General features: G+C 37.5%; 1 protein-coding gene across 3 annotated transcripts in view; it reads left to right on the forward strand.

The window, feature by feature from the left end:
• LOC118185815 (atos homolog protein A-like) overlaps window positions 1-20,901 on the forward strand; it is a 110,908-nt gene extending 90,007 nt beyond the window's left edge. Inside the window, exons 7-11 of one of the 3 annotated variants that reach the window (XM_085808379.1) lie at window positions 1,923-2,019; window positions 7,802-7,978; window positions 10,036-10,095; window positions 18,202-18,377; window positions 20,605-20,901. In XM_085808379.1, the coding sequence (XP_085664505.1) occupies window positions 1,923-2,019; window positions 7,802-7,978; window positions 10,036-10,095; window positions 18,202-18,377; window positions 20,605-20,767 (673 nt within the window). In that variant the 3' untranslated portion in view covers window positions 20,768-20,901. Of the gene's footprint in view, window positions 1-1,922; window positions 2,020-7,764; window positions 7,979-10,035; window positions 10,096-18,201; window positions 18,378-20,604 lie in introns of those variants that run through there. The other 2 variants (XM_085808380.1, XM_085808381.1) reach the window with 2 other exon arrangements.
• The last annotated feature ends 739 nt before the right edge of the window (window positions 20,902-21,640 follow it).

The following is a 21,640-nucleotide window of genomic DNA, read 5'->3' on the forward strand; positions in this document are numbered from 1 at the left end:
CTTGTTAAAGAAAGACTTAAAAGTTATAATTTCACTAAAGTAACTTGCACTATTCAAGTGACTGTAACACCAAAAGGTTTGTAACATTGTTTACTAGCTTTTAAGACAATGCTTTTGTTGAGTAGCAATGATTGAGTAGCAAAAACTGTTCGTCGATAGTTTAGCTCTATAAGGAGAGTATCGTAGTGTAGTGCTGTTAAATTATTGAGAGTAGGAGACGCACAAAATGGGCTGTGCCCTCACCGGAATTAGAATTCCGTGTCTTCCGATCACCAGCCGCATGCGCTACCACTTACACCATGAAAACACGCTGGGAGAAGACAAAAATTCCTTACTATATTAACAAAGTAGATCGAAGGAAATTATTCCCATATAGTTATTTTATCAACAGGAGTTACAGCTTGTTTTATAAATTGTAATTATTTCGTGGCAAATTCAAGTTTCTTTTTAAATTGGCATCATCAAAAAGAACAGTAGCGGTCAAGTTTCTTTTCAAAGATAATTCGTATGATTTGGCCCAAAAGTGTAGAGTAGTTGAAAGCGACGAACTCTTGTAAATTCATACCAGTTCGATTGCCGGTGTTCAAGTGGATCTTGTATACGAGTGTGTTAGTGGTTTTCTCTCATATGTAAAAGCCAGCCAACTTCTCTTCTAAAGTTATCCATGAAAGCCTCCTTTCTTACTGATTTCTTACCTATAAATGTTTAATCATAATTATTTATCAACTATTCATTAATATTTGTCTTTTCCCTCTTCTCATGATTCATAATATTTTTTGTTTAGATTCAGAATTTTCTGCTCTCACATTGTTGAAAAAAAATCTAAAAACTTTGTTAATTTTTGTAATTTAGCTTTGAATAGGCTTTAAGAACGTAGTAATAACATTCACAGATTTCGTTTGTTAAGCGGTTCCATTAGCAGCCAAGCAAGAAAACCGTTGCGCATTGGTAGTCTGATCCAGTTTCAAATTCTGGGAGGCTACACGAACGTTTTTTCTATTTTCCTATGTGAACGCAAATATGATCCATTTTCCCTTAAAAAGTCCTCAACGAAGGCATACCCATTCTTAAAAAAATGGACCTCGTGTATTAATCCATTTATTTACACCATAATGTTAAGCTATGCCAGTGCAATACTATTTGCAGTGTTAGTAAACCTAATTCGTAAATTCGAATTTAGAAAACCAGATTAACTATAAGATTCATGTCAAAATAAAATTAAATATCGATAGATTAAAAGAGTTTTCTATTCTTTTACCAATTTTTATTATTCGCGTTAGTGATAACTTTTAAGGTATTAAAATGAAGGTATTCTCTGCCCTTCTGATTTTAAAGCCCTTGTTAGCGTATTTTAGTGAGCCCTTACCCTGCATTTTCTGTATGCTTAGGCTGGCTTATGCAGCAGTACAACTAACTTAATGTGAATGATATATCACTTCGTGTTTTGCGCAATCAGCTGCTGAATGCTACCACAATCGTATGCTACCAGTTTTCTTGCATGAAAATTCGATTGCAGCAAAAATCCATCCATATGGTGAGCATTACGTTTCAAATAGGTTAGACTACTTATTTCATCAAAGTACACAAATATTTACTTTAGAATGATATCTTCCGTAGGCGATTACTATGGAAAACTCTCGTGTTTTAACATTATCCATGGGGAAAACTCCATACAGCCAACAGAATCGAACTCGGCGCAAACTACAAGTTTTCGGTAATGTTATGAATCCGGCCGATGTTGGGCTCATCTCCAATCAGAAGTATTGATTCTCGATATTCCATTTATTAGACAACTGTTCTGATTTATACATAACGTAACTAACATATATGTTAATAAATTGTAATTAATTCATTAAATCAAATTTTAACTAAATCTTATATTCATGCCTTTGTACAATTCACGGAGAATTCTTTTTTTTCAGTCGAATTTACCATGGCTTGCCAGATGAAAACCGTGGCTGCTTATCAAGACATACATCAAAATTTAGAAAAGGGAGAAAACTTCTTGGAAATTTCGAGGTTTGTTATATTTGTCTTAAAAATACATATTTTTCCTTAGGAAACTCGTTATCTTTATTCTACAAATTAATTCATTCACTGTACTTCGAAAAATTTTGTTGTTGCATTTCACGCAGAGAAGTAAGAACTAAAACAGATTTGTTGAAACGCAAGTAAAATTCCTTGACCACTTCACACCAATTCTGTGCGCAATATGAGCATTCTTGAAGATTTCTTGTGTGTGTTTGAAACTTTATAGAACGTTAGCGCACATTTAGAAAGACAGATATATTTATTATTTAACAAAAAGTCTGCAAAGTCCGACTGAGAAATTATAAGACTGCCTCTGCTTTTCTTTCTGACTCGGTATTAGGCGCGTCAACCGTATACTGAGTTTCGTGAATGTTTTATATGGACGAGTCTGAACCCGCATTTGGACAGCCACAGACCCCAATATTTGGTCATTGCGAATGGAAACATCTAGTTCGTTTTGTCGTGGCGTACGAAGAAGACGTTTCTGTGAAATGCGTTTGAGATGTAGTTGACTTTTATGCTAAACATGAGAGCAGCAGTAATGAATTACACTCTTTTCCATAAAAATCGAAGCAAAAAGAAGGACTTTTGCGATCGTGACGAAAAAACATCTTGATCGAACATGCAAATGATTAACGTTTCAAGGCAAATTATCAGGAATTGCGATCATAGCACGCATTTCTAGTGCGCAATTCGCAAAGTATAAAGCCAGTAACAGAGGCGGAAAATTTATCTTTCTTTGTTGCTACCATTGTAATTCCGTAAAGAAGCAGCTAAAGATGCCATTACGACAAAATCGAAGACATTACAGATAACTAAATTACTTCGAACGTGGTCGCATTGTAGGGTTGCGGGAAGCTGGGTGGTAATACCGAGTAGTAAGCCGCCACCTGCAGCGTGCAGATACTGCTGTACAAAGATGTTGGCAGCAATAGTTGCTACAAGGAAATTGCCGACAAAATGAAGGCTCTGGAAGGCCAAGGAGCACAAATGGGAGGCAAGATAGGATGATTGTTCGCCAGGCCCGAACCGCCCCAACGTTATCTTTGTCGACTAGTCAACGCACTACAGCCACGTATATACCTCCCGTGGTAGCGTTACCATCTCACGGCGCTTGTCTCTGAGGCGGGGTTACGCTCACAGAGGCCTTTAAGACGTTTGCGTTCGACCCCACAACATCGGCGGAGTCGTCTGGATTGGTGTCGCAGCCGATCATCACGGCTGCCATCAGACGGGCATCGTATAGTGTTCAGCGATGAATCCCGCTTCACTCTTGACGCAGATGACCACTGTGTTCGTGTTTGGAAAGGACGGGGCCAGCGGTCCCAATCAGCCTTTGTTTTACAAAGGCATACAGCCAAAACCCTTGGTGTGATAGTGTGGGGGGGGCTATTTCTGATGACAGCAGATCATCTTTAACCATCCTCCGTACATCTTTAACAGCTCAACGACAAGTTGATACCATCCTGCAGCCGGTTCCATTACCCTTCATGGCACGTCAACCTCGGGACATTTTCCAACAAGATAATGCCAGGCCACATACCGCTCGCATATCTCTGGACTGTCTCCGTACTGTTGATACTCTTCCTTAGCCAGCAAGATCACCAGACCTTTCACTAGTCGAGTATGTCTGGGACATAGTAGGTCGCCAGATTCGGGCACCACAAAATACCGCTGATCTAGAGCGACAATTGAGCAATGCCTGGCAGAACATGTCGCAGGATGACATTAGAACCACTCCTTACCTCGACGAGTTCAAGCATGCATTGGCGCTAGGGGCGGTTCGACCAACTGCTAATTTGAACACGCAAAGGGTGATTGTGAGCCATGAACAGGTACTATGATCTTGATTTTTTTAATCATTTTATTATGTGTGTATGCGCTATACACATATTCAATTTCATCAAAAACAAACACTTCCTTCATGGTGCTTCGATTTTTTTCCCAAAAAATGTACTTGAAACGTGCCAACATGCATACGGTGAGGAAACATTTAGCCGTTTTCCATATTTTAATAGCCGAGGCATTTCAAAGTCGATAATCTACCAGTGATCAATAAGGTGCGCATCGGAAATACATTCATAGCGGTTATGGATGATGCCAAAGTTTTTAGCCCATGGAATGATACTGAAACGGAGTCTATTATACAAACATCCTAAAAACTCATTTACATGTAGCCATAAAATAGGACTGAATTCGCTCAAGAAACAGTACTTTTAGCCTCAGGACAGTGCCCGCTTGCATTGTATTGCTGTGTTGGCAGCATTGTTTGATATCGATGGGACAGCACTAGCATGTCTTCTGTATAGCCACCTTGATGTGATCAAGCGATTTCTACGCATTCTGAACCCTGAAAATATTAGAAGGTTAGACTAGAATGACGCGATTGGAGACTTTCTTGAAATAAGGAATTGGGAAACGCTGCGGCCGCAGAGCTAAAAGAGTTGTCATGAAACAGTTTTTTTTTCGGGGGGGGGGATCATTCATAAAACTCAATATAAAACGTAGTTCGCTATGATGGACCGTAAATTTCAAAAAATAAAGAAAGAAAGAAAGAAATGCGGGTTACAGGCTCTACAGTTCATTAGGTTCCTTTGCGTTCTACATAAACAAAGTACCGAGGAATAGTATATGTTGAATAAAATAATTGTTCTTAAAACCTTTCGGTTAGACTACATAGAATTGTTATGGTTGAGTACATTCGCAGTCCGCATCATCTTTCCGAATTATGAGTCTCCACGTTTTCCTGACAAGTCCAAGGTATGGGTAAAACTACGTATTGGAAAAAATATGCTACTTGGGTGTACTAAATATCGCTTCAGTCACGAATTTTATAGTAGCGTTTTTAGAATATTAAGCCGATAACTTTTAAGTAACTCAACTGCAATAGGTTTCTTATAAGAGAGAATGGCAAAAGTAACGTCCGAAAACAGATGACAATTTTCGGACTAAAATGCAGTATCACTGCATCCCAAATTTTAGTCGATTTGGTTAGAGTATTTTCCAAATAACTTTTTATATGACTTAAACTAGAGGACTGTACAATAAATTTAATTGAAAAATAGTCATCAGTATGCCTGAAATCTTGATAAAATTAATTATCTTAAACATTTAAGTAACTCTGTGTAATATGACTGAAGATTAATTAGCACACATTTATTGTAAAAAATAACATTTGATCCATTAATATGCTATAATAAAAACACTCTGTTAAAGTTAACTTCTGTTAACTGAAACTCCTTTATTCCTAAATACATCAGAAATTTCATACTGGTTGCGAAATGTATGAGACTTCGAATGCTGTAACTGTTTCTACACTTTTCAAAAATGGGATATACCTGGAATTCTTTTTCAAAGACGAAGTGTGTCATATGTTAATACTGGAATAATACTGAATACTCGATGAAAATTAATTTTGTACTATTAATGTAAATCTGTTGAAAATACATATTTTATTGAATCGATTTTCAGCGATGCAGAAACTTATGATGATACAGAAATCGCCATTTTTTTCAATTAACGTTACTCACAGAAGAAATACACTACCATGAAAGGACTATCACAGCACTAAAAATTACGCGGTCTGTTTGAGCTAGAATTTTCCAGCGTCTCCATTAAGATCATACAGGGCGGGCATTGTTGGTCCTAGAAGTAATATGGATGCATTGAGGATGAAATTGGTGGCTCTTCAAAAATTCGATAGCACACACATTTTCAAACCTTGAACATACAAACAGTGCAGTTTCTGTTCCAAAACCAAAGTATCGAGCTCTTTTCAGTGCGCGTCTCCATGCTGGCATTAGGTAATCAAGTGGTTTTCTGTAGTAAGTCTTACTCTCTTGTGGGCGAGGTAAGATTTATTTCAGCTTTATTCATAATAATATGTAAAACTAAACCGACTTTGCGAAGAAATTAGGGATTGTTTTAGGAAAATGATTTAATAGTCCCCACAATGTGAGTGTTAAATTAGCAGGCTGAAAACGTTTTCCAGGGCATTCTTTTACTTCTCGTGCCTCAAACTGTGCTGAAATTACATTCAGCAAAGTAATTTGCTTCAAACAGTGCTGAATCATTACATGAAGCAAAATCATTTGCCTAGAAATATTTGCTTGTTGAAACTGAAATTTTGTAATTCATAAATATTCAATGAACTGTACAGTAAATTACCTGATTTCTCATACTTTATAATCTCTACTTTGTTAAATTATATTAATCTGTATAAACTTCAGGTAAAGACATTCTTTTTTGTGAGGTTAGAGGGAATTCAATTGAGAATTGCACAGGTAAAGACGCGTTTCCAGTTTAGCTTTAACAATTTGATCAGAACAATATAGAGGGCTGAAATTCATCGTGATCGGTGCTCTGTCCTTTTGCAGAAAGTGATGTTTTGCATTTACTACAATATAAAAATTTTCATATTTTTCAAATTAATTACACGATACCAGTAGCTTCAAAAAGATATTAAAATATGTCTACGTTTCAAATGTATGACCCAAACAAACTATTTCAAGTTCTGGAAGGGATTTAATGATACTGATCGACTGACGCTCTTATATTTCCAAATACTTGCTTGAAAAATTGTGTTTTTTTAACTGATGCCTTACATAATAATAAGAAGTATTTTATACACTGTCAGAAATCACTTCGTGATCTGTCTGTGCATTATGCATCTGTGTATTATATGCCATCAGGACAAACTACAAAAATATGCTCGTATCGGGGAATCTTTCACTCTGTCACATCTTTCCTCGTGGACTGTATGGGGCCTGCACGCTTCCAGTTATACAGTTTTAGTCTGTTGCACACTAAGGCAAAATTCAACTCGTTTAATACCATACCTAATTAAGGATTTTATCGCTCATAAAGGCGGCCTTGTGTTTTAATGTGTCACTTTAAATTCGGTAAGTGGGTACGTTTTAGTCATATTTTTAAGAACTTACTTCCCCAACTGTATGCCATTTTTGTCTTAGTTGAAGCTTTTTAATGTTATTGCATTTCTATGTGGAGCTGTTCAGTTATGTTAAAGGAAGGTCTTTCATAATATGTTGTAACACTATTTAGATTGGCTTTCACAATCTAGTGTTTGGCTAGATTGTTGGAATATCATGATCCTTTTCAGATTTTACCAAATTTAAAAGATGGTACATCTGGAAAGCAGCTTTTTGTTCCTGAATTTCTTTTACAATAAGCAGTTTTTTATATTTAATCACACAGCTGGCAGACCTTCAGTTTTACAAGCATTAAAACAGAAAATTCATTTCTGTAACCGCGGCTGTAAAGATACTCGTTACTGGAATCATTTTTTAATATCTTCAAATCATTCTTAATATGTGCATGTTTCTCTAACGTTTCGTTGAGAATAAAGAAACTTCCCATCAAAGCTTACACTGCAAAATTAATGACTGTAAAATGTTAAAAACGGAGGTAAAAAGAGTCAACTTTTCAGAAATAATGTGCTGCTAAGTCTGAACTACTATTCTCGTGTGCTGGGTCTTTCTATCCATCAAATAATGCTACGAATTTCTTCGCTATAAATCTCAGCACGTTTTACCTGTAGAAATATTATTAGTTCAACTATTTAAATTGCTTTCGTTTTAATGTATATCACCATGATTCTCAACCGTCCATACACTAGAAATATGATTATTGTCTTGGCGCTTATTAATGTTTTCAGTAAATATTTTCAGTTATTGAATTGATTGCATGAAATTCCTATGCAGTTTTCTTTTAAAGGGAAAATGACATGAAGCCAATGTAATTTGTTTTCAAGGAATCCATTTTGAAAGGTTGTTTGCCACCTGTCAATAGAGTGAAAGGTTTTCAAGCTGAAATAGGCGCTAGCGGAAGTTTTTGCCCTGACCATTTGACACTACCTGCTGATGTACACTTTTATGAATTTGGAAGCCCACATCAAGGAGCAACTTTGTATACGGTAATACAGTTTACAGTAAGGTTTTTATACTATTTATGTTGTTTATGGCTTAGTATAAAATAATGAATTTTCTTTTCAAACTAATCTTTTCGTATAGTTTGTCGTATTTTGAGTTTATAAAGTTTAGTAAAACGGTTATATTTTATTGAAATTGTATATTTGATATGTCAACCTCTTAGCCATTCTTACGTTTATTTATATATTATCTAACCGAATTTCATGTGCACGTGTAAAGCGACAACATTTCAATACTTAAAACTACATGTAATCTGTAATCTTATTATATGAAGGATAGCAGTAAATTTTTTTGCAATTACAAATCTTCTTCCCATTTTATTGTAGTACTTATTTTCTTTCCAATTTATTATGCTTATCGTTTAAAAAGTTAATTCCGTATTGCGTCGTTAATTCCGTATTGCGTCATTGCATTGCACAACTGTTTTAAAGAACGGGGAAGAGGTGCTTAAAATAAATACAATAAAAGTACTTTATTAGTTTTCTGCATAATTATCCTTGATTTCAGTGTATTTAGCATAGCAATCCATGAAGCGTCGGATTTCAGTAAGGGAAAAAAAAAAAAAAAAAAAAATCACAGCCTTCGAGCCATTTATAATAGTCTGCTTCAAATTTTAATGTTTGTTCTAATATAAATAATGCAACTGATGTTTCGGATTTTGAATCAAAAAGATGCCGCTAGGACAAAACTGTTGAATGCGGTGGATAGGAAAGGGCTGAGGCCCACATGGGATCGAGCAGACGTGTGGGAAATATGAGTTATGTGCGCCGAAGCGTTAATTTCCTGCCAAATTTGCACAGCGTTTTACATTTATTGCTTGCCGGAGGTGAATCAGCAGATTACGGTAATAAACATCTTTTATCATTGTAGCATGTGGCTTGTAATAAATAAGCAGTGTTCCCTCTTCATCCCAAAAAATCGCGCGCAAAATTTTCCCAACAGAATCTGAGCTTTGAATGTGAAGATCGGGGAAAGATTCTCTTGTATTGTTACTGATTATAGTGGCGAAGTCATATTTCATTTCTGTCACTTACCGCGAACAAAAGTGTTTTATCTGCGTTTATTATGAAAAGCAGTTCTCTAGAATATTAGATCCGCGAAAATTATTGATTTATGATATGAACATTCTGTAGTACACATCGGGTATTTCGACATCCCCAGCTTTTCCAATGATTTAACAAGGATGCCTACTTCTGTAACAAAAGCAGATACTGTCACTCGTGTAATTCCATCATATTATATCCTCCGACTTCAGCGTTATTCCTTCGGTGGTCACATGCATATTGTGATCTAGTCTGGGACCATCTTTCAGTGATGTTGCGACCAGTGTAAACACGGCAGCTCACCTTTTGATGGTGTCATAGAATGCTGTTGCATCACTGCGGACTGTAGTTATGCCTTTATGAATATAGTTGGGCCGCTCGATCGGGATAGTGATTAGCGATTCTTACTGCCGTAGCAAAGGGCCCGGGTTCGAATACCGGAGAAGGCATGGATGTTTGTAAATGTATAGTCACTGTGCGGCATAGGAGCACTCTAACTAACCCAGGGTCCTCTCGAGAGTTTGGTGGTTAGGAATGAAGGATGGAAGGCCCTTGGACCCGTCCGCCCGGGGTGTTCTTTCTCAAAATTGGAGATGGAACTGAACTGAAGTTGGGCTTCACCTATATGGTGCTTAAGGCTCTTGCCAACGATAGGCGCAATCTTGCACTCCTTACCACAATGTATTTCGTGGGCTTGTTCTGATGCTACTGCTATACAAGTCGCAACACAACAACAAATCACGCGATAGATTCGTCGAATAGTACCCGGCGCGCACCAACTTGCCGACCGCAAACTTTTAAATAATTTAATGTGCTTTTACCGGGCTGCTCACAAAAGCGCAGTGGCCTGTGGGCCTCACTAAAGAATAAAATGTTGCATACAGAAAAAACAAAAAAAAAATTTAAGAGCAAAGGATTATATATTATTTTGCATTTATAATCTAAATTAGAAATAATTGAATTATATATAACATAAAATGCGACATACATGAATTTTTCTGTTTCATTTTAAGGCTCATGTGACTCTCGGTGACATTGAGTATTATCTTCCTAAGAAAGGAGCTGTGCAAGTTGTAAGTATATTTTCTCTGAATATCTATTTTTGTGAAATGATTGTATATGATTTCTTCAATTTTATTTCAGTTTTCATTCCTGATGAAACTTCTCTTTAGCTAATAATATACGGTGATTTTGCTCAACAGATACAGCAATACTGATAACACATGGGAACTTTAAAGGAAAGAATACTCTATGGAATTTGTAAGCACTATAAGACATTGTTTTGGTTGATACAAATAGTTCCTTATAAATAACAAAGTATATATTATTTATACTTCAAAAAATTTACAAAGTCAATCCTATCTCATCTTCAGGTAAAATATTCATTGCTTCTACCAAAGCATCTCATTGATAGTGGCTTGGTTGTATTGAATTATTTCGTTACGACGAAGCACATGACATTTATATGCTTAAGAGCAGGGATACCTTCGCGAATGGTTTTCTAATGGAAACTGGCTCGTATACACGTTAAACGTGGGGAAAAACCACAAAAACGCCCATGCAGCCAGCCCGCTTGCAGGATTCGAACTTCAGAGCGAACTTCCAGTTTTCAACGACTTTACCGGTCTCATTAATAGTGCTTTGTGATGCAAGAAGGGTTAGTGAATGTAAAAGGATATCTCTTGCGATATTACGAGATATACCTATTATTAGAATGTTAGAAATACGTTTATATCAAAGCTCGATTTATATTGTTCAGTTCATATTCGGCGTTAAATCAGAACATTTTCTTGAATCCCCCCTCATTCATACAAATGGTGAAGACTGGTGGTGAATAATGGGATTTCGTTCTAAACAGCCTTGCCTGCATGTTTTTCTTTCACGGTATTTTCAAGTGTAACATGAACAGGAGTTTTCCCTTGGAAAGCCCTCCACAAAAGTAACTCTTCCTTTAAGCAGACAGAGCTTGTGTGCTTTTATATTCAAATAACCTAATGTAATGTAATTTGACCATTCATACGAATGTTGTTATGCCCTATCTGCGGTACTTCTATTAAACGTATAATTTAATTCACTCTTAACAAATGTTACACTTGGGCATCTATATACGGTTATCAGTTTCTCGGAGAGAGAGGTTTTGAAATTATTCCTTTGTTTCTTTTATCTTAAGAAAAAGAATACTTTTAAAATGAATTAAAAAATGCTAATCAATGTATTTCTGCAAGCCCTAAATAATATTCTCGGAAACATTATTGCTGTTAGTTTATCTGACGTTTCCATTAATTTGATATTGAGCCCTGTAGCAGTGGCGTAGCAAGCATAACTGGCGCCCGGGGCAAAATACCTTTTTGGCGCCCGCCCCCCAAAAAAACTTTCAGTATATAATGTATAGAATATATTCGTAATAGGAAAGTAATGCAAATAATAATAAAATGCTAAATCTGCCATAAAATACTCAAAAATATATTAAGAATAGTCACTACCTAACTACACTAGCCTTGGGTTCGGAAATGCATCTGTGTCGGCGAAAAAAATCAGACATACGATGATCTAGAATTAGATAAAAAGCTGTTATTTATTTTACATATTTATACAAGTGTTTTTAAAAAGTACAATTTTTAAACAATTAAAAGTAACGATACATTATAGATAAATAGATATGTGGCAACTTGCCTACTACAACTCAACTCTGCCAGTCTGGTAACCCATATCAACCAAAAACAAAATAATATTTATTCTATTCAATTGTTATAATTATTTAACGATCTGTCTAAAAAAATTGTACTACCATAATTGGTGACCCGTATTTATTACGAGTAGCAATCTTCAATATTGCACGAATATGGAGTTTATATGTCAAAATTCTGAGCACCAGTAAGTTATCCAGTGTGATGAGATGCAAGTAAGACATTTCACCTGTGATTTCAAGCGTTGTGCCGCATTCCGATGAGTCAATATACACTCATGTCCATAAATTAAGGATAATGCAAAATCAGGCAAAGGAAGACTTAGAAGCAAAACAAATTTGACTTATTTGTAAAGCTTATTTATTAAACAAAAGGTAAAGAGCAAAAAAAGATGCTATATGTTTAATATTATTAAAAAAATAGCGATTTTTTCTCCCTGGAGCAAATTAAAAAAAAAAAAAATATTACATGGTTGGTATGATTTTTTAATACATTGTATGTCTCCCAGACGATGCAATACAGTCCGTACAACGCCTAGGCATGCTGAGTATCAAATTATCGATCTGATCTTGGGGGATATTACACCACTCAAAAAGCAATGCTCTCCGAAGTTCCGGTAGACATGTAGGAGGAGGTTGACGGGCTGTAACTCGTCGGCCAAGCATGTCACACACGTGCTCTACTGGATTCAAGTCCGGTGAGAATGCTGGCCAGTCCATACGGGTGATATCCTTCCATTGAAAACATTCACTTACGATGTTTGCACGGTGAGGACGGGCGTTGTCATCCATAAACACAAATTGTGCGCCCATGGCGCCCCGAAAGAAACGTACATGTTGTTCCAGAATGAAGTTGCGATAGATTTGGCTTGTCATGGTTCCAATTTGAAAATGCAGGTCAGTTCTGGAACCCAGAATAATTCCACCCCAAACGAGCACTCCTGCACCACCGTAACGGTGTCGTTCAATGATGTTTTCTTGGTGGTAACGGGTACCTGGAGCTTTCCATATGAAAGTCCGGCGAGAATCAGACTGCAAGCTAAACCTGTACTCGTCGGAAAACATCACACAAGCCCACTGTTGCGGTGTCCACAATGCATGTTCTCTACTCCAGGATAACCGGAGGCGACAGTGAGTTGCAGTAAGTGGAACGCATCTGACAGGTCTACGAGCATATAGACCAATGTGACCTAAGCGTCTGTACACGGTCTGCCTTGAAATTGTCGTACCAGTGGCTGAAGAGAGCTGACGAGACAGGTCTGAGGCTGTGCTCCGCCTGTTTCTTTTGGCAGTAACTGCCAAATACCGGTCCTCATTCGGCGTCGTTGTAACTCTGGGGCGACCTGTGCTGTAACGTCTACTCACATTACCATCATCTTGGAATCATTGCCAAAGCCTGGAGATGACACTTTGGGCAATTCCAAGTTCGTCTGATACTTCCAGTTGGGTAGGCCCACATTCCAGACGGCCGATAATTCTACCACGTAAAAAATCATCCAAATGCGTCCTTTGTGTCATAACTATTCGGTTATTGCACTGAAATGCTTATAAAGCGCCTGCGAACAATTTTACTTCTTTGCCTGTATTCCTTATATATCACTCTCTTACACTCTCGTCATTGTGACGTACCATCGGTGTCATCTGGTTACTTCCTGAAATTTGCATATGATTCTTGAAGACGTGTGTAGTGATTTTACAGGTGATATATTTATTTTAGATTCCGATTTCCGCGTGACTCCGAATTATCCTTAATTTATGGACATGAGTGTATTTCTGTCATAATTTGCTGCATTTGAGCCACCAAATTCTCTGATTTCAAGTACCAAGAAACTGTGTCACTATATACATATTATTTTTCTATACATATTATTACTTTGCATATTTGATTGATCTAAAGTGGTTGACAACGATGCTGCTTCACAATTGGCGCGAGTGGCAGTTAAGCCACCGCTTTTTTGTCGCCGAGACCCATCGTTATGGTTCATTCAATTGGATGCGCAGTTTAAATTGAGTTACATTACTGTCGATGAAACTCTATTTTATACAGCGATCGCCGCGTTAGAATCAGAGGTACTGCAATCAGCTCGTGAAATAATTTTGAATCCACCGGCGATGGACAAATACAAATCTTTAAAAAAAGATTAATTTCTGTTTATGAAGAATCCGAGATAGTTAAAATCAAGCAGCTGTTGCACGATTTACAGTTGAGTGATATAAGGCCTTCTTAGTTGCTATCTAAAATGTCAGACTTAGCCGCCGGTAACCTAACGGATAACATTTTTAAAACATTATGGACGAATAGACTCCCATCTAACATGCAAACCATTTTAGCGGCCAGTAGCGAGCCACTTAACAATCTTCCCGAAATCGCTGATAAAATTCACGAACTGGCCATTCCTGCGCAAATACACGCAGTGCAGGCTCCTGGTCCAGGTATTGTGGCGTTACAGGCTCAAATTGATGATTTGTCCAAACAGGTTGCTCAGTTAGTAGCCATCCAAGCTGAACCTTTTCACCGCAACCTCTCCACATCACGTAGTCAAATACACGTCCTAACCCACTGAGGAAACGTTATGAAAGCCCTCCTCCGGGTATTTGTTTTTTACCACCACAAATTTGGAAACAAGGCAAACAAATGCCACCCTCCGTGGGACCCACCGTGCCAACAAATGCCACCCACCGTGACCAGGGAAACGAGAAGGGCCGTTGGTCGAAGTCATGAATGACAGCGGCCGGAATTTTGCACGCCTTTTCGTCATCGAAAAGAATTCGGGCTTAAGGTTTCTTGTAGACACCGGGCTGATGTTTCTGTAGTTCCACCACATTTTCACGAACAAAAGCGCTTTATTAAGTTACAACTTTATATAGCAAATGGAACTCCTATTCAAACTTCTGGTGAACGCCTGATATATGTTGATTTAAGATTGCGCCGCAACTTCCAATGACAATTTATTATTGCTACTGCCCTATTATTGACGCTGACTTTTTACATAAATTTTCTTTGCTTATCGATATTAAAAATCGCCGTTTGATAGATTCCATAACCAACTTAACTTATCATGGAGTAATTTGCAATAGTGAAGATTTGAGCATTAAACTGATTTCGGGTAACTCCCCATGACATCAACTTCTCAGAGAATTCCCTACAATCACGCGCACAGTTATGGGTATTTCCGAACCCAAGAACGATGTACTGCATTATATTGAAACTAACGGACCTCCAATTGCCGCTAAACCTAGACGCTTACCTCCGGACAAGCTTAAAGCCGCCAAAGAGGAATTTTAATACATGATGGAAAAGGGAATTTGCCGTCTTTCAAAAAGTTCATGGGCCAGTCCGCTCCATCTAGTTCGGAAACAAAATGGTAAGTGGCGATTATCGCCGGTTAAATGCAGCTACAATTTCTCATCGTTACCCAATCCCGCGCATTCAAGACTGTATGCAAGTTTTAGAAGGAAAAGCTATTTTCAAAACCCTTGATCTTGAGCGGGCGTATCACCAAATGCCCGTTAACCCAGATGATAGTCCCAGCTGTTAACCCAGCTGAAATTGCGGTTATTACGCCTTTTGGACTATTTGAGTTTCCGGTCATGATTTTCGACTTATGCAGTGCTGCTCAAACGTGCCAACTCTTCATGAATCAGGTGTTAATCGGCCTCGACTTTCGTGTACTTTATTTTGATGACGTCTTAATCGCCTCCTCTACAGAGCAAGAACACCTATCACATTTGAGAACAGTTTTTGAACGTTTTCAAAGGTACGGTGTTAAGTCTTAATCCTTCCAAATGCGTTTTTGGTCAACCAAGAGTATTCTTTCTTGGTCATGAAATTTCCGCTGATGGCGTTCAACCCCTTCCAGAGTCACCGTTATCCGCGATATGCCCGAACCATCTACAGTGACGAACTTAAGATTTCTTGCTATGCTCAATTTTTATCGACGTTTCTTACCTCATGCAGTAACCATACAAGCACCTCTAAATTCTTTTTTGGTTGGAAGCAAGAAAAACGATAAACGCGTTATAACCTGGACCACAGAATCTTGCGAAGCGTTCCAAAAATGCAAAAATGATTTAATTTCGTCAACAAATTTGCAGTATCCTTCCGCATCTAAACCATTATCACTCTACGTTTATAAAGTATTTCTTCCGCTTTCCTAGTGTGCCTTCATGGTGTGGTGTGGTCTGGTGATTCTGCATGCTGGGCCGGTACTCCAGAGGTCCGTGGTTCGATTTCCGGCGAAGGCGGTTGCTAATTTTTCAATCTCTCTTGCTTCCAAATATCCTAATGTCTCTACAATGGCGCTCGAACTAAAAGGATGAGGATTCTCCACACCCAGGATTTGGCGATGGGGTTCCCTGAAAACATCAGTCGCCCTTTAAAAAGGCTTATGCTTTATGCTTTTCAACAGGATAAAACTTCTCCTCGTCAAATGAGACACCTAGACTTCATAGGGCAATTTTCAACAGCTATCCGTTATATTGAGGGTTCGCAGAATATTGTTGTAGACACCTTGTCTCGTATTGAAGAACTAGCCGTTCCTTCGCCAATAAAGTTTGCTGCCCTTGCCGATGAATAACACCAGGATTCAGAACTACAAAACCTCTTGAAAAGCAAATCTTCCACCAATCTCAACTTGCAGCCGATGCAGCTGTCACCTGGAAAATCACTTAATTGTGATGTTCAGGATTCAAGATTTCGACCTTTGTTCCCTCCGGATTTCACCATGCCATTTTTAGTCAGTTACATCGTCTGTCACATCCTGGCATCAAGGCTTCGAAAAAAAAATGATACACCAACGTTTCGTATGGCCTAGCATGCAAAAGGACATAGCCAACTAGACACGTTCGTGCTTGGAGTGCCAAAGATCTAAAATTGTTAGACACACAACCAGACAACTTTAAAATTTTAATTTGCCCTCATCTCCCTTCAATCACGTGCACCTCGACTTGGTCGAGCACTTATATTTATTAATAATAATATAATACATGAATACAATTAACTACTATGTATACATTTTTCTTACCTTGTATGAAGCAAATTTATTATTTACTTCACCAAAGTCGACCCTTTCAAATTTTTCTCTTTCCACACTTAAAAATGCTAGATGACTTAAGGGATCTTGTCACATCGTTGATCGTAAATATGTGAAAATTTATTTAATATGCTGAACGAACGTTCATAATTAGCATTTGATAATGAAATAGTAAGTAGTATTTGAAGTGCGACACTTAGGTTTGGAAAAACATTTTATCTATAGATCTGTAATGGAGTCTTAGGTTCCGTTTCTTTTCTACTGCGGAGTAACGTCATACAGTCACATTCACTGCTCAAAACAATTAGGGGATATTGTGGGTTCGGTATGAAATAACCATATAATCAACAACCTTTTTGAACAAAAGGAAATAGAAGAGATTATAAAGGAAAATTATAACGTTTACAAAGTTGGGAATATGCAAATTTAGTCTGTGACGTCAAAAACTATGCGTTTTAGATAAGGAGTGAGGAGCTACCTGCAGTATTCCTTTTGTAATAGGAGATTAAAAACAATTCACATGCGTTGAATGCTTCGTAGCAGTGAATATACGATGTCTCAGCAAGATAACATAGTTGAATCGGTAGCCAGGAAGGACATCAGTCGTTTACAGGAGAGTCAAACGCAATCCATTGTAGCGGAAGCGTTAGGATTGTCCCAAAATGTCATTTCCAGATTATGGAATCGGGTTTTAGAAACTGGATATGTTTGAGAAATCGTTTTAAAATAAAAGCAGAACATATACGTGCATTTCGTTAAAAAAAAAATATAAATATATCTCTACTTTGGAGAAATAAAGTGGTCAGGAAGAACGTTTTGGTTGATGTACTGCAAACATTTTGTTACACATTTTATCAAACAAATCAAGAAAATAAATAATTAATTATATATAAATAATTACAATAGTTATTAAGTTTAAATATATTTTCCAGAAATCGATCAAAATGAAAACTGAAATTTTCCGGAAAATCTTGTTTGGAGACCATTTGGCGCCCCTCTACGAGCGGCGCCCGGGGCATCATGCACCCCCATGCCCCCCTCTCGCTACGCCACTGCCCTGTAGTAACGAAATGGGTTAGATTGGATTATTTAGATCACAGTAATGCACACGATAATTATTTATGTAGAGGAAGAGCTGTCTTCGTGGAGAGTTTAAGCAAAATTAGCTTGCATTCTGCCGTTACCCCATTCGCCGAGGTTTGAATCCAGGTCGAAATACAAGCGTTCAGCTATTTTACCGCTCCGCCGCTGGAGTGAAAAATATTTGAGGTAGTCTATAACGGTTATATAAATTTGGCTTCTGATTTTGCGGATATAAAAATATAAAAAGATTGTGATTGGACAGCATTGATGCCCTTCGTACTATATTATCGAATATTTTATTTTACTGATATTAGAAATCATAAATATATGTTTGTAATACCACTAAATATGTAATTTATTTCTGAATTTTCTTTTAGACGTTGTTCAACCCATCCGAGACTGTTGTTAAAATGTTTGTTCTCAACTATGATTTAAGCAACATGCCACCTCTGTGCCATACATTTATGCGGCAAAAGATATATTATATGCCTATTGGTTCTTCTGAAAAGGATCCATCATCTCAAAAATGGCTGCGATTCATTATTCATATAAGGTGAAAGCATTTTTCATACTGTTCTGTTATATCAGATATATTATAGTAATATGTGTTCACTTATACACCCGTGTGCACAAATAACAGAATTTGCATATTATTTTGAATTTATGAAAAAGTATTGGATAGATTTTAATGAAATTTGGTAGGAATATACATTTATAACGATGAAAGAGATTTACCATTCAGAAGTCATTTTATATACCCATGACTTTCAGTAAAGCTCAAAGTGCACGAATGCCCAAAATCCACATGCCAAAATCCCAAAATCTTTGTGATATCGAACTGTTAATGAGTCTAATATGCACGGTCTTCCCTCACAGCCAAACAGGTCGCGCAGAGTGACCGCTTACTGGATAAGAGGCAATTGATGAATCTCTGTGGCAGTCGACCTCACTCCTGCAGCAAGGCAGTTTTCAACTTTTGGATGCTTCTCGGAGAGGGAGGGCGAGATGAAGTTGCCCTCCCAAGAGCGTCCCTAACATGCTGTATAGGGTTAAAGTCAAGAAACCTGGCTGCCCAATTCATACAGTGAATATCCTCTCTTTCTAGTTAGTCGTCGATCAGTTGAGCTGTATGTGTACAAACGTTGTCGTCCATTAACAGGAACAAAGGACCACTTGCACACCTAAAAAGTCGAACGTAGAGCTCTAAGATCTGTCTGTACCTCATAACCGTCATGGAGCCTTTGTCAAACACATGCTGGGGTGTGCGGCGGTCCGACATAATGCCTGCCCAAACCATTACACCTCCAGTACAGTAATAAATCTTTTCCCTGATAAGAGAGGGATGTATTTATGTTCTACGCTCTCTCCAGATACAGGTACGCCAAGAATCCGTGTTCAGGCCGAATGTCAACTCATCTTTAAAACGCACTGTGATCCACCTAAGTCTGGTTCAAGGCGCTTAGTGTCTGTATCCCGTTAAATGCGCTATCTTGTGTGCTGCGTTGAACGGGACACAAATAGCGGGACTTCTGGCATACAGTTCTATCTCGTGAAGCCTTGCAGCAACTGTCGGCCTTCAAAACTCTGGTTCCAGTGGCAGCATACAGCTCACGTGAGTACTGCGAAGCTGTAGCAGTCCTGTGTCGCCGCGCTGAAAGTGCCAAATAACTATCCAAATTCGTCGTTATGTATCTTGGTCGACCTTGTCCAGGTCTTCTCGATATAGATCCATTGTCCTGAAACTATTTCCTCAAAATGAAGACTACACTGTTACATTAAGCTGTGCAGCCATCTGTGCTTATGATTGCCCTGCCTCCAATCTACAAATAATTCTCCCTCACATTGCGTCATCCATACGTTCGTGACTACTCATTTTACCTGACACCTTATAAAATTTAAGCTGTTACGAGAAACGCGGAGAATATTGTGAAGGATTACCAGCACACAAAGCACGGAAGACCGTTCGTCCGCTTAATGTTCCCCTTACAATCCCAGTGCGCAAACTGGCAAGTGTACGCTTACGTATTCGCCTCTGAATATTTGCATAATTCTTCGGCGGCATAAAGTTCAGTGCTTTTGATAAAAATAAACATAATTTGCAAATTCTCTTCCATTTTGCCCACGAATTGTGTGTTTGATTGAGTATTAGTTGTACTTATGGTTTGAATCTAGCAAATAATTTGATGCTTACTTGGAAGTAAGATGAAACACTCTCTTAATTTAATTGTTGTTAATTGATGGTGAATTGGTTTATCCCTTTGATAAGTAGATTAATCTGCGATCAATGACAATAGCTGCTTATTCAATATTAAAATATTCAATATTAAAATTTTCTTTTTGGTTTTGGATTTTTGCGATTAAAGGCTTTTCTTAGCCGATTTATAAACAAGAGTTGATATTACTGTTTAAAATGCTATTTACATTCTAAAAATTTTTTCTTTCATGGTTTTAAATTTAATTTGTGTTCCTTGGAGATGGTTTATAGAAAGATTTCTTATTACAAATTATTATGAATTATTGGTTGATTACTTTGCAGTTTAGCGCAAGTTTTAGGCTTTTTAATTTAGGTTTAATTACTTTAATTTGAATTTATACATAGAGATGTATATAGATTATATAGTACTTTATATATGAGAGAGAAGAGAAAGGCGTGAATACGTGTCTCCTGTTTCATTAATTTCGCCTGCAAAACTCAACACATTTGCTTTATTGAAATTTTGATAAAATGTATATATATATATTTTATATTGTAAACTTACTATTTTTTTTTCCCTAAGCAGATTTGCATCAACAAGAACAGGAAAAATCTATCTTCATAACGATTTCAAAATTGTGGTTCTTAACAAAAGCAATGATGATGCAGCTTCAGACCTTAGTCAAGAACCTCGAGAACTGCGTTCTTTTATATCTGTGCCAACAAATCCCACATTTTCAAACTTTTAATCATCATCATAACCTTTCATCATTCTAAATGTTGCTTATAGTTTTAAGTTAAATATAGTTGTATTTACTTGTTATATACATACATATATATATATATATATAATGTAATAACAGAATAAATATTAATATTACTAGTTTCAACTTATTTAATTACACATTGTCTAAGAACAATAATATTCATTTTGGTTTTGTTTTTAGGATAGTCAACAATGGAAAATTAACAGCAGTTTTCATTAGACTGAATTATTAATGAAAAGTAATATAAGTATCGTGTAGTTGCAGGAGGCCAGGTCAAAACTCATTTGATAAACCCATTTTGATATTTATTCCGTTTTACAGCCCTATGTACAACTCTATTTAAAGTTGTTAATCAAACATAGTTCAGTAAAATGTAGGTTTTAAACTGTTTTACTACGGGTGATAGCTCCCTTTGAAAGCTACCGAAGCCAAATCCGAACTCAGACCCTCTCACGTTGGCGCCTTGCACTCTCCCCTTCTCCACCGCTGGCAGTGAGACGGAAGATGATTGCTGACGACGGAGATATACATTAGAGTAAGGCCAGTTCTATTTAAAAAACAGGCAGTAGAAAGTTTTCCCCCGATATAAAATAGGTGGTGTGGTGTATTTAATTATGGCAAAGCACACTAGGGCTATCTGCCTAAGGGGAGGGATGCCTTCGTGAAGGACTTTCTAAGGGAAACTGGCTCGTATACACGTTACACACGGGGGAAAACACCCATGCGGCCAACCCGTTCGCGGGATTCGAACCTCGGACCGAACTACCAGTGTTCAGCGACTTTACCGCTCGGCCGCTGGTGGGCCGATATAAAATAGGAATACAAAGAGCAATATAGAATCTTTGTCGTACCACT

This window comes from Stegodyphus dumicola, chromosome X1, assembly GCF_044657685.1.
Source record: "Stegodyphus dumicola isolate Sdum_Otavi_A_Nest chromosome X1, ASM4465768v1".
Classification (NCBI taxonomy): Eukaryota; Metazoa; Arthropoda; class Arachnida; order Araneae; family Eresidae; genus Stegodyphus; species Stegodyphus dumicola.